The following is a 12,287-nucleotide window of genomic DNA, read 5'->3' as shown; positions in this document are numbered from 1 at the left end:
CAGGCGATACAAAGTTAAAAGCCTGGTGGTTAGAGCAGAAAAAGGTTTGGCAGGTAAACAATTCGTAGTTTTCCAGAGCAATGGATAGGATATGCAGCTAAGTGTTGTTTGTGAAGAAACTGTAATATAGTGATTTACTATTTTATGACATTTTTTACTTTAAAAATGAAAAAATATCTTTAAAACCATCCTTTAGGTATCATTTGACTGTGCAGTGCTTTATTTAGCTGGTAGACCAAAACATTAACCTGTGTGTGAATCGTAATCCTGATTCAAAGCCCAAATAGTGACAAAGGCGTAAACCAGCAGCTGGGAGTCACTCACAGAGCATGTAGGGATGTGTTCAGGTTCTGCTGAAACGGGAGACTTACACTGTGGCTGCCTTTTTTTGCTGAGCTTGGGTCACTCTAACCCTGATGAGAAGAACAGTACCGAAAGACACTCACACTTTCTTTCCCTTTTGTCTTTTCCTGTTTTTCAGTGAGTTCTGGCATTGCTGAGGACACCTCCAATAAAACTGACCACGTTTGAGCCAGCAGCAAGAACTGTAATGACTTACATTGCAAAGAAGTGCGGCATCTGCTTTCAGCCTCCATCCATTATCCTGATCTACAAAGACGACAACAAGGAGAAGACTCGCCAGCGCATCATGCCTGTCAGAAATTTCTCCAAGTTCTCAGGTGTGGTGCGTTACTTGTAGCGTTCCCCAAGTCCTCTCCAGATGCAGTGAGAAGAGCAGGTAGTTGGTAACAGCGTTTTTAGTAACAGCATTTTTAGTAACCGCCGGGTAGCTTCTCACCAGCATGGAGGGAGTGCAAAGAGGGGTTGTTTTGGGGTAACAGTCTCTCCTCTGAGGAGCCCAGGGCTCCATCTTAACCTGAGCAGTGGCTCTGCTATGTCTGGAGGTCTCACTTGTGAGGGCTTGGGAGAAGAGGATCTGTTTGTGGGAAAAGATTTGCTTGCAGCTGTAATTCTTCATGGTGGCTTTCTCTTTAGACTGCAGCTTGGCTGCTGAGCAGCTGAAGAATAACCCTCGGCACAAGGCTTACCTAGAACGAGTCTCACTGCGTCAGCTAAAGAAGCTGTACAGTTTGCTGAAAGGTCATCTGGGTGGAGAAAGCCTAGCTGAGAGCTTGGAAAAGTTTCGTCAGGAACAGACTATTGATCCAGAAGAGGATATGAACAAACTAGATGACAAGGAACTAGCCAAAAGGAAGAGCATCATGGATGATCTCTTTGAAAAAAACAGGAAGAAGAAGGACGACCCAGATTTCATCTATGACATTGAGGTTGAGTTTCCACAGGATGAGCAGCTGGAGTCCTGTGGCTGGGACGTGGAGTCAGGTGAAGAAATTTGATTCTGGACAAAGATGTCTTGGATGGGCAGTTCAGATACAAACCTCGCAGTCCTAACGGTGAGAATGGTGTCAGCGTATGTATCCTGCTGCATCATTTTCCGTTCACACCATTGACGCACATTACATTGGCCACGGAGAACCCAAGGCCTAAGGTGCTACAGCAGTTCCAGGTGTAAGTCAACTTTGTTTAAGAAGCCAGACTTGACGAAATGGAAATTGGACAGCTGAAATTACTGGGTGTTTTTAGTCTTTTCCTATGTATGAGTGCCTAAATAATTTTAAATTATGTATCCTTTCATTCATTTATTTTCAGTCAGCTTTGGCTGAAACCTCATCAGCTTGCCTTGCTGTGATTCTATTCAGCTTCATCTGAAAAGGAAGTGTTAAATATTTATGTCTTGAAAGCAATGTTAGAGCTTTATTGTATATGTATGGTGTTTATTATTAGTTGTTGGAATGTTAAATATATACTAGTCTTTCTGGATGAATCAATGTTGCATTGAGAACATTACTCTCTCATTTCCCGAGTGATGCTTCAATCTCCAGCTTCAGCTTGCACAAATATAAATCCTTGTATTTAAGAAACACAATATCTAGCAAGTAAGTTAGTCTTGAAAGTACTTTTGTAAATACAGCGATTTCAAACTGATGAAGTGAGGTGTTTTGCTTCCTTGTACTACTAGGCGATGCTTTCTTAGTAAGTGCTCAGTTCTGGGAAAATGTTCTTAAACTATCCCCCAAAAAGTGTGGTAGAAACTCAAAGAGTTTCTAGACTAAACGTTTTTAGAGTAAAACAAAACCTTTACCCCTGCTGCCTCATCAGACTGCAGTTCCTGGCTCACTCTGAACAGTGCCTGACGTGACACGTAAAGCTACGGCAAGAGGTCCTCTATGTAGTGTTTTGATGGTCACTGAGAAATTCATCTCTGCAAACAAACATTTTACTTATCCCACTGAAGTTTTTAATCCCACTGTCTACCTCAGGTGGTTTGTACTAGCCAAATCCTGCTCTCTTGTAAGTATTGGAAGACTAAGTTTAGGATTCTTTAGAAAATTATGTGACTCCAAAAGCTTCCCTGGTTTTGGCTTTCTGAATCAGGGTGGCTTGTGAGGGTCGTGAATGGGATGGGCCTTCACCCTAAGTTGAGTGTCCTCAACAAACTCATGCCTGAGGTAACTAAGAGGAGTTGTAAAGTGCCTCCAAGACCAATTTGTTTCCTGTCTTCCTTCTGGCAACCACAAATGAAGTAAAACCTGTCAATTTTTATCAATAAGACACCGTATCATAGTGCAGAAGGTGAGGTTTGGAAGAGCTCTCCTCCAACACACTGAAATGACAGAGCCAGTTCTGTGAAAAATCTGAAAACAAGTGTCAATTAAACCACTGTATTTCGTCGTCACTGGAGAAGATGAGTGAGCTTATGTTTGTCCAAGGGAGGCTTCAGTTCAGAAGAAGAATGGAAGCCAATGCCTCATTTGCCAAAAATTAAAAAAAATAAAGCCTGACTCAGCTCTTCCACCCACAGAGATGTGTGGGTGTCCGGCGCAGGCCTCTCTGTTTCCAGCCAAAAATTGCAACTTAACAGCATTTAAAGATCTCACACTTGGGTGAGAGGGGACCCATGGGGACCTCTCCTCCACACCCAGCCTGCACCTGGCTTTGTCCTAGCGGGGCTCAGAGGATGGAGCCTGCACCCCCTCCCTGGCCATGGCCATCCTCACCGGATGAGGTCTAATGAGTGCTGAGTTGAGGGGCTGATCACCTCCCTGGATCATGAAGTTACTTCTGGCCCATTCCTGCAGCCCACCCCGGTCCTTCAGGACAGCAGCCCTACCCAGTATCAACTGGTCCTCTCAATCTGGGCTCATCTGTGAACCTGACATGAAGGCACTCCATGGCCTCCTCCAGATCACGGACAAAGACGTCAAACAGGACAGATCCCAGATCAGACCCGTACCGTACATGTCTTCTCACCAGCCTCCTGGTGCATCCTACTAACTGCTACCCTCTTTGCTTGATCATCCAACAGATTTTTACCTGGCTGGTTGCCCACCCATCCAGACCATGACATCCTCACTTGGATTCAAGAACGTTGTGGGACACGGTATTGATTGCTGAAGTGGAGGGAAGTGGTACCCACTGCTCCCCCTTGCCTACAAATCCAGCTGTTTCATCGCAAGAGGCAAAGCAGGTTGGTCAGGCATGACTTACCCTTGGTTAATCCACACTGACTGCTGCCAGCCACCCTCTTCTAGAGATGTGCTCCAAGAAAGCACGCTCCATGGTTTTCCCAACACTATGGTGACGGTCCTGTTGCTCCCCAGGATGTCCTTTTAGGCCATTACTGAAGATGGCTGTGACATTTGCCTTTCTCCAGTCACTGAGGACCTCCCCTATCTCTGTAACCTTGCAAAGATGACCAACAGCAGCTTTGTAAGGATGTCAAGCACTCTCAAAGTAGAAGCTTGTCTTGTTGCCCTGACATGCCTTCCAGGTGCCAGCTCTGGGCAAGCCTAGGCTTTGCCAGCACTGTGGCCCCATGCCCGGGCGAAGCTGCTGACACGTCCTGTGATGGAGGAACGTCCAAGTATCCCCCACATCAGCTCAATATGAGCAACAATGCCCGTGATTTATCAATGGTCCAGGTGCCCGGGTTCCTACCTATGTGCGTGCCCACAGCTGCACCCCACATCCCCCCAGCAAAAGGAGAAGCAGCAGCGGCCACCACAGTGGATGAAGCACATGCATCCACCCCGAGGCCGGACTCAGCACCCAGAGCAGGGGTAAATGGCCCCAGGGGCACCCTGCCAGCAGGGAGACACCAAAGTGCGTCTGCAGTACCCAGTGCCAGCACAGACCCACTGGAGGACCCCGCAGGGACATATTTATAGGTCACTGTTGTCCCTCGGGCATGAGGCTTACGGGCAAAAGAACGGCTGAAATAGGTTGAGGGATTCCCCAGCTGGGGCCTGATTTGGTTTTGTCTATTTTGGTCTAAAATAGGGCCAGAAAGCAGCCGTTTTCTGAGACAGATCTGGCAGCTGGGTTTCCAGAGCCTGGCCAGCACTTGGCCCCAGTGGTGCTGCTGGCTGGTCCAGCATGGTCTAACCCACACCATTTTTTCCAGCCCAGCATAGCAATCAGCCATGCAAGGCTCACCAATGACTCCGCAGCACTTGCCCCAGCTCCATTTTGGCCCCCCAGCTCTGCCGCAGCCCATCCTCACCTGATGGCTGCCTGCACATTGAGGCAGCAGCATCTCCAAAAACAGGCAGGGATGCACCACTCCACCTCCAAGCCTCCCTCCCCGCTCAGCAGCATCCCCGCGTGCTGGCGCCATGCTCGGAGATTGCTTCACCGCTGCAGATGTGGCCGGTGATGTCTGGGCTGTGGCTGACCCTGGTCCTCATCCCCATGCCTGCACCAGGGAGGATGCTGCCCTGCTGCCAGCTTTGGCTCCTGCTGCCTGCACCTGCCTGCGCTTCCCCCTGGCATTACTCCCAGCCCCACACCAGCCCTGGGCATCTCTCTCCACCACCTCCCAGGACAATGCCCGTGTAAGGTGGAGTGACATGCGGCTGGCTCCAGCTCAGCCCACAATCACCCCACTGAGCTCATCTGAGTCCAGGCAAAGACAAGCCCCCATCATGCCCACGCTGGCACCGCCACTTGCTTCCCTGCGCCCCGTGTTCCCATTAAATGCAGACACTGCGTTTTACTGGAGACTTCCCAACAGTGCTGCAAGAATAAAGCTGCTCTAGTTCTCAGCAGGGCTTTTGAGTTAGCACAATCCACCATCACTTCTCGTTTCCACCCACAGTAACCCTCCGAGGAACAATGCAGCACTTCCCCAGGTAGCACGCTGCTGGTACGGGAGAGCCGATACGTGCTGTGACCAGGGCTGGGTGGAGGAAACCTCACCACGCTGCTGGAGCCGACAGCTCACAAGAGCAGGGCTTGCACAAGGAGGAAGGCTTTCTCATCTTTTATCTCCTTTGCATCTGTTTAATCCAGCAGTTGCTGGAGGAAAAGAAATTGATGATAAAATATTACTGCCCATATAATTTATTCTCGTGCCTTTTAGTCAATATTTTATATCATTGCAACATGGGCTATTTTTAATGGGCTCTTTTAGCCAGGATCACGACTTAACCCAGGAATGACACCCCAAAACGTGTTTTTCAGCCCTGCTGACAATGCCTGTCTTATCATCACACGCACACGAGTGCATGGCCAGGGCTGCCTGTGAGCTTGCCGGTGCCGGCAAGAGCGGCAGGGGAAGCCGCAGCCACAGAGACCCTCCTCCGCAGCACCCAGACAATGCTTGCTCCAGCCTGGGGCAATTCATGGAGGCTGGTTGTAGAGCTGGAGGATGTTTCGCAGCAGAGAGTTGGCTATGGGGGTGAATAAATAAAAGGTACTGCCTGAATGCGGGCAAAAAATAGCACTGGGGGGCAACTGTCCGTGCCCCTTTGGCCAAGAGGTGTTCAGTGTCATGTCTGCTTGGCTCTCACCAACTGAAGGCTTCTGCTGAAGACATGTCCCTTGAGGATGCCCAGCACGGCCCCAGGCTCCACCGCCGGCCACGGCCCCGCAGCCTTCGGGTACCCTTAGGGCAGCTGTAGCAGGAACAGCAGCTCTCCCAGCACCCCCTGGTCCTCCAGCCCAGCAAGTCTCCATCTCGCCCACCTCAGAGGGATTACCACCTGTAATCCTGACAGCCTGCTCATGTTCACCATTCCTGAGCCCTTCCTCCTCCTCCTCAGCCATCAGTAAGGGTTGGAGACCCCGCACCGGCTTTTCACCATTTTCAGCAGCTTTTGCTTGAGCATGAGGAAGATGACAGCGAAGGCCACCAGGAGCGTCAGGCAGGTGGGCAGAGCCAGCACCAGGTAGAGGAGTGCCAGGTCGGCCATCTGCCAGCGGCAGCTCCGCAGGACAGGCTCGGGCAGCGCCCTGGGGCTCAGTGTGCGGGAGGAGTAGCTGCAGGTCACCTCCTGCCCATCGGGGATGTGCAACCCTTTGACCTGCTGCAGGGCGTCCCACCAGCCCAGCGTGCAGCAGTTGTAGGGGTTTCGGCTGAGGTAGACCTCCTGCAGGCTCTTTCCCAGCGGCGTCCGCATGACATCCAGCGGGAGCACCGGGAGGCAGTTGTCCCGCAGGTCCAGGCTGCGCAGTTTCAGGACGCCCAGCGAGGTGGGGAAGACGGTCAGGGAGTTCCCCGACAGGTCCAAGCGCATGAGGCTGTTAAAGGCAGAGAAGTCCACTGCGGTGGAGGAGAGGCTGGTGTTCCTCAGAGACAACACCTGCAGTGTCAGAGCAAGGTCCTGCAGCCACTCCAGGTCCCCGGACAGTGCCTGATGGTTGTCAGAAAGGTCCAAATGCACCAGCGACGTCCCCTGGAAGGGATGGCCGCCCAGTCCCCGCAGACCACAGCCGGCCAGGGAGAGATGAGTCAAGCTCTCGACACCCCTGATGTCCACGCAGGGGGGACTCCCTGCCTCGCCTGCGACAGCTGGCTGGGGACAGAGGTCGACCCGGTTGTAGCTGAGGTCCACGGTAGCGATCTTCCTGGTGTAGGCGAAAACCCCAGGAGGAAGCACCCGTAGCCTGTTGGTGCTGAGGTTGAAGAGCTGCAGGTTGGGCAGGATGTCCCCGGCGTCCACCTCTGCCTCCAGCTCTGCCAGCTGGTTCTGGCTGAGGTCCAGCTCTATCAGCATGGCTAAGGGGTCCCCCTCCGACAGGTGAAACATCTCTAGGCAGTTCTGGTTGAGTTTCAAGTGGGTCAGGGAGGGCATCTGGGCCAGGAAGCCCTCCGGCAAGTACCAGACCTGGTTCTGGCTCATGTCCAGGAGGCGCAGGGAGGAGAGGTTGCTGTGGCAGATCTCATCCCAGAGGCTGACCGTCGTGACGTTGGTGGAGTTGCCATCAATGAGCAGGAACTGCACCGTGACGTCTGCCAGGGACGTGCCGTTGGGGAGGCGCTGGTAGAAGCTCATCTCATTGTCCTTCAGCAGCAAGGAGTGCAGCTTGCTCTGCCGAGGCAACACAGGGAAGAAGAGGAGGCGGTTGTGGGACAGGTCCAACACCTCCAGCTCAAAAAGGTCATCACTTTCTAGGGCCAGAAACCACTCAATGATGTTGTTGCTGACATTGAGCACCCTGAGCTGGGTCAGGCTGAACTCCACTATGCACGGGAGGTAGTTGTAAGCTATGTTGAGCCTTTGCAGCCTCTGCAGCCCTTCAAAAGCTTGGTCAATCTCAAAGATGTAGTTCTTCTCCAGGTTCAGCTCCAACAGCTGTGTCAGGTTCGTGAAGACGGATGAGTCCAGCCTCATGATGATGTTCCTGGCCACAGACAAAGACTCCAGGGAAGACAGGTTCCAGACCAAAACCGATACCATGTCCTCAGTGAGCCGGTTTCCAGATAGATCCAGCGTCCTCAAGGCTGGCAGAGCAGAAAGAGCAGCTGCTGTCAGCGAGTAGTTGGTGAAAAGGAGGTTGTCTGCCAAGGAGAGCACGTGGAGGCCCTGGCTGCTCAGGAAGGTGCCTGGCTCGATGAGCTCCAGCCGGTTCTTGGTCAAGCCAAGACACCGCAGCTGGTGGTATGAGAGCAGAGAGGCATTGCCCAGAACCTGGATAGTGTTGTCATCAAGCAACAGCTCCTCGGTATCACCTCGAAGATTTCCTGGGACGGAGCTCAGCCATCTCCCAGTGCAGTTGGCGGTGCTCTGCACCTAAGGCAAGAATTGGATACGTAACGCCACTCTGAGAAGCAGCAGATGGGGGGAGATGAGGAGGGAGAAGTTTGGGGAGCAGAGTGAGGATGGAGGAGGTGGCTCTATGGTTAGAGCCTCAGCACCCCAGTCCACTCCTTAGCTAAGTCAGTAGCTAGGAGAGTGAAGGTCTGGAGATGCTGAGGTGCCTGGGCTTTGCAGGGCAGGACCAAACAGTCGGAAGGGTGAGGGTTTGCAAGAGAGGACTTACGAACTCGCAGCCGCCGGGAGATGTTGTCCAGGCTGTGACCGCCCCGCTTCCCAATCCCACTGCCAGGAGGACCAGAAGCAGGGAGAGACCAGGGAGTGGGGCCTCCATCTCAGTGGCAGCACTCCTACGGAGATGGAGACAGAAGTGAGAAGGTCAAAAGCTGCAGACTGCTCATCCCAAAAGGCCCAGGTTTTCCCAGGGAGCCCATCACAGCAGTTGTGATCCTTGTGCACCGCTGGCCTCCTGCCCACGGCTGCTGCCTGCAGGCAGGTGTGCAGCTCCCGTTGTTGCCCCCAGGAGCACCCAGAGGCAATGGGGTCCCAACATGCTGTAGAGGTGGCCACCATTCCCCAGGAGACCTGGGCCACCACAAGCTGCATATGGAGAAACGCAAAGAGCCCCAGCACTGAGCCCGCCCACCCCAGCAGGAGCCCTCGTAGGGTCCACCAAGGAGAGCCTGGAGGGCAGGAGAAGAGAAGGGACTGGGAGGTGGCAGCCCGGTCCCTGCAAAGGGCAGCGCATGTGGGAAAGGCACCCTCGTCACTGCACAGCTGCTCACAAACGCCACTGCTGCAACCCTCGAGCAGAGGCTTCCCCCTTGCCAGGGCTCGTGTCCCCCCTCTCCGGTGCCAAACGCTCCCCCAGGGGACACCGACCCAGCCACCACTGAGTCCCCTCCAGCACTCGTCCCTGCCGGAGGTCCTCCCGGGGAAGCGGAGGCTCTCCAGCGTGAAGTGCCCCGTTACTGACTTGGTGGAACCGGAGCTGACAGCATTTGCATCTGGGGAAAAGCTGAACCTCAGGCAAATGAGCAGCAAGGTCTCAGCGAGGGCTCGGCGAGCGGTGTATTCATAATTGCCAGTGCTTCAAGAAGAAAAGAGGGGTTATTTTTGGCAGCCCGGGCAGCTGGAGCCTTGCAGCACGGAGAGAGCAGAGGACACGTCCTGGCTTGTCTCTTTCCTTAGGACAGCCAAAAGTGTTAAGCTGGTGTCTTATCAAAGCGGCATTCATTAATGTGGTGGGGATGGAGAGGAAGCCCCCGTTCCCTGGGCTGGAGCTGACACACAGCAGCTTGCACCCTCCCAAGCCCTCGGTCTCCAGCAGTGCCTTGCACCCAGACACGGTGGCAGCAGAGGGACCCTGCTGTGTCCTCACTGCACCCAAAAAACAGGGGCTTCATCTCCAGCTCGCCTTCGGCTCCTGAACCCCTCTGCAGAAGCTCACACTGTCCTTCACCCAGCTCAGCCTTTCTTTGGTGCCCAGCGTTGGCCTCCCCCAACATCGGAAGTGCCTCCATCCTCCCACGCTCCTCCCTGGGGCTGCGGGGATGGTACCTGCCCGGCCAGGAGAGTGGGCAGCAGCACCGGCAGGAAACCCCTGCCCGCAGCCCTGCGGAGGAGCCCACATGTGAGAGCTCTAGGAGCGCCCGGGGTGCTCCCCACAGCACACACCAGCCCCGGCACCAGCCCACACAGCCGCAGCTCTTGCGAGCGTGGGCATTAGCGATACACGGCCGCCACGGATCTGCAAGCTGGCAAGGAGGGCTCCCCAAAAACCCACGGCGGGGTCTTCCCCCCAGCAAAGGTTATTGGGGGGGCAGTTACTCACCGCGTGGGGCGGCGTGCAGGTTTTGCCGCACCTCATCCTGCGGCCAGCGGCCCCTCGGCTGCGCTCGGGGGGCTCTCGGGGCCAAGGGTAGGTGCGACCCGCTGGGTTTCTCTCCCGCCCGCTTTCTCGCTTAGCGCTAATATAGCCTTTGCGGAAGGAGCTAACGGAAACTGCAGTCACATGGAGGCAGAGAGCGCGGCCAGGCACTTCGCTTACTGATCTCAGCACTTACACCCCGGGTCATGCACTCGCAAACAGCTCCCCAGCAAGGAGGAACCGCAGGGGCCAGGCAGGCGGTGGGGGGATGCCAGGGGGAACCGGCCCCTGCCAAGGGCCACGCAGCTCCTGGCTCTCCCGCTGCTCCTGGGGACAAGCCAGCACTGGGGACAACCCTTGCACTGTGATTCTTCTGCACAGCTCCAGCAGCAAAACCCCTGCGAGGGTTTCGGGTGGCAGAGCTAGTGACCCAGAGGGGTTCTGGCCTGCAGAGCCGTGCCACCGACCCTGCTGGGGCTGGAGAAAAGCCCCCAGCTGGGCAGCACTCCCCTGCATGGCACGTGTCCCCATTGCATGCCTCTGGTCCCACGCTTGCCTCCAGCGCCCAGCACAGGAGCTTCGACAGAAGCCAGGGGATGCGCTGCCCGCAAGGGAAGAAGGTGGAGCTGTTACTTCCCGTTGCATCCCAAGCCAAGATTGAACATGGCCCCAGATGTTGAGTCCTCGCTTTGGGACACCAGCGCCCAGCCCCTCATGTTGTCTAGGTGAGATTCGGGATGCTCAGATCCCACCATCTGCAAACCTCTGGGTCTCCTGGGGCTGCTCAGGATTTCGGCAAACCCAGCACCCAGGTTGCAGGTCAGACCCATCCGGATACAGGGAGGGACCAAGTGCTGATCCCTGTGTGAAAGTCAGCATAAATGTTTTTTCCCACAACTGCCAAGGCAGAGAGGGACAAAAATCCACATTTCCAAGGCAATATGAACAGGCAGGCCCCCTTCCTCCTCACCACCATCTACCCCTGCTCCCCATCTCCCTTCCCACCCCATGTCCTCATGCACCCCCAAATCCCCAGCAAATCCAGCCACTGAGGGTGGAAATGGCTTACCTGGATTTACATAGCTGGGAAAGGGTTAAAAACTATGGAGAAAGGATTCGGCCCTGCAAAAAGACCCTGTCCAGTGGGATCAGCAGGTACCGCCCTGCAACGTCCATGCTCCATGTCCCAGGCACCAGCGCCAACGGGACATTCTGCAGCAGTCCGGAGATGAACCATGTTATTGCGGCACACCAAGCACCCCACCAAGGGACAACACAGCCTGGGTCACCTCCACCCGCCGGACCAAGTGGCCCCCAAACTCCTGCAGCTAGCACCAATGACTGGGGAGCTATTTTTTCTGTCTTCACCCTAAATTTAATTTCTTCTCTGGAAGGAGACTGCGCTCTCCCATGTCCACTCACAAAAAAGCCCTGTGGTTTCATTTCCTCCATTTTCAAGGAAGTTTGAAGTATAAAAATCAAGAAGGAAAAGAGAGAAGCACTTCTCATCCAAGTGAGCCGGAGCAGATGGCAGAAGCTCTGCAGCAGGGCAAAATTCCCATGGCGTCGCTCGAGGTCACAGGAAGGGCTCAGACCAGCTGACAATTACAAACCCACTCCTCATCCCCAAAACCCTGCCACAAGCCCAACACACATCAAAACCGCTCATCTGGTGCTTGGAGATGCAGGAGCCAGCAGAGATTCACCCCAGGGCTGGGGAGCCCTGAAGCTGTAAAACTTGAGCATCCTCACCTGTGGCAATACTCCACACTCCAGTGATCTGGAGGCTCATGGGAGTCCTTCTGATGAGGTTCCTTCATGTGGTGCCACCAGCCAAGGTGATGCCCCAATGGTCAAAGCAGTTTCCTCCCTGCAGCCCAGGAAGAGCTGGGAGAGAAAACAATGTGCTTCATCCCCTGCTTCACCCCCAGCCCATTGCTTTGGCTGACCGAAGCCAAGCCAGCGTAACCCCCTTTCCCCAGCAGGGAAGGTGCTCACTGACGGTGCACCGTGGATTGGGAGAGCCCCCGCATCATCCGGCCGTGTTTCGCCCACCACGCAAACCAGCCGCACGCCTGGGCTGCTCCCACAGAGCAGCCGCCGGCTCCGCGCTGGGGCAGCTGGCAGCACCGTTGCACTTTCCCCACATCCTGCAGCCAGATGGTTTTGAAAACATCCCAAAGCTGCTGCTTGCTCCCCTCCTCTGCCTCTCAAGCAGCATCATGACCCCATCCAGCCCTCCCAGTAAGGACTGGATGTGTGTGCTCTGAGGGGTTTTTTTATTGATTTTCTAGTAT

At 54.6% G+C, this 12,287-nt stretch overlaps 2 protein-coding genes across 2 annotated transcripts; one reads left to right on the top strand and one right to left on the bottom strand.

The window, feature by feature from the left end:
• Positions 1-550: 550 nt before the first annotated feature.
• Positions 551-1,358, top strand: CEP19 (centrosomal protein 19; the record flags this gene model as incomplete). Its single annotated transcript, XM_082003694.1, has 2 exons — positions 551-680; positions 997-1,358. The coding sequence occupies 2 exons, from the start codon at positions 551-553 to the stop codon at positions 1,356-1,358; spliced, it is 492 nt and encodes a 163-aa protein (XP_081859820.1).
• A 4,770-nt stretch (positions 1,359-6,128) lies between these two features.
• On the bottom strand, positions 6,129-8,469 carry NRROS (negative regulator of reactive oxygen species; the record flags this gene model as incomplete). The annotated part of the gene is made up of 2 exons (XM_082003893.1): positions 8,347-8,469; positions 6,129-8,096 (listed from the first exon to the last, which is right to left on the bottom strand). Exons 1-2 carry the CDS (start codon positions 8,452-8,454, stop codon positions 6,129-6,131), a joined length of 2,076 nt encoding a protein of 691 aa, XP_081860019.1. The 5' UTR covers positions 8,455-8,469.
• Positions 8,470-12,287: the final 3,818 nt, after the last annotated feature.

The sequence above is a fragment of the Phaethon aethereus genome (assembly GCF_964289735.1).
Source record: "Phaethon aethereus genome assembly, chromosome: 9".
Lineage (NCBI taxonomy): Eukaryota > Metazoa > Chordata > Aves > Phaethontiformes > Phaethontidae > Phaethon > Phaethon aethereus.
The sequence above is the reverse complement of the archived record's forward strand: the minus strand, read 5'-3'. Positions and strand labels throughout refer to the sequence as shown.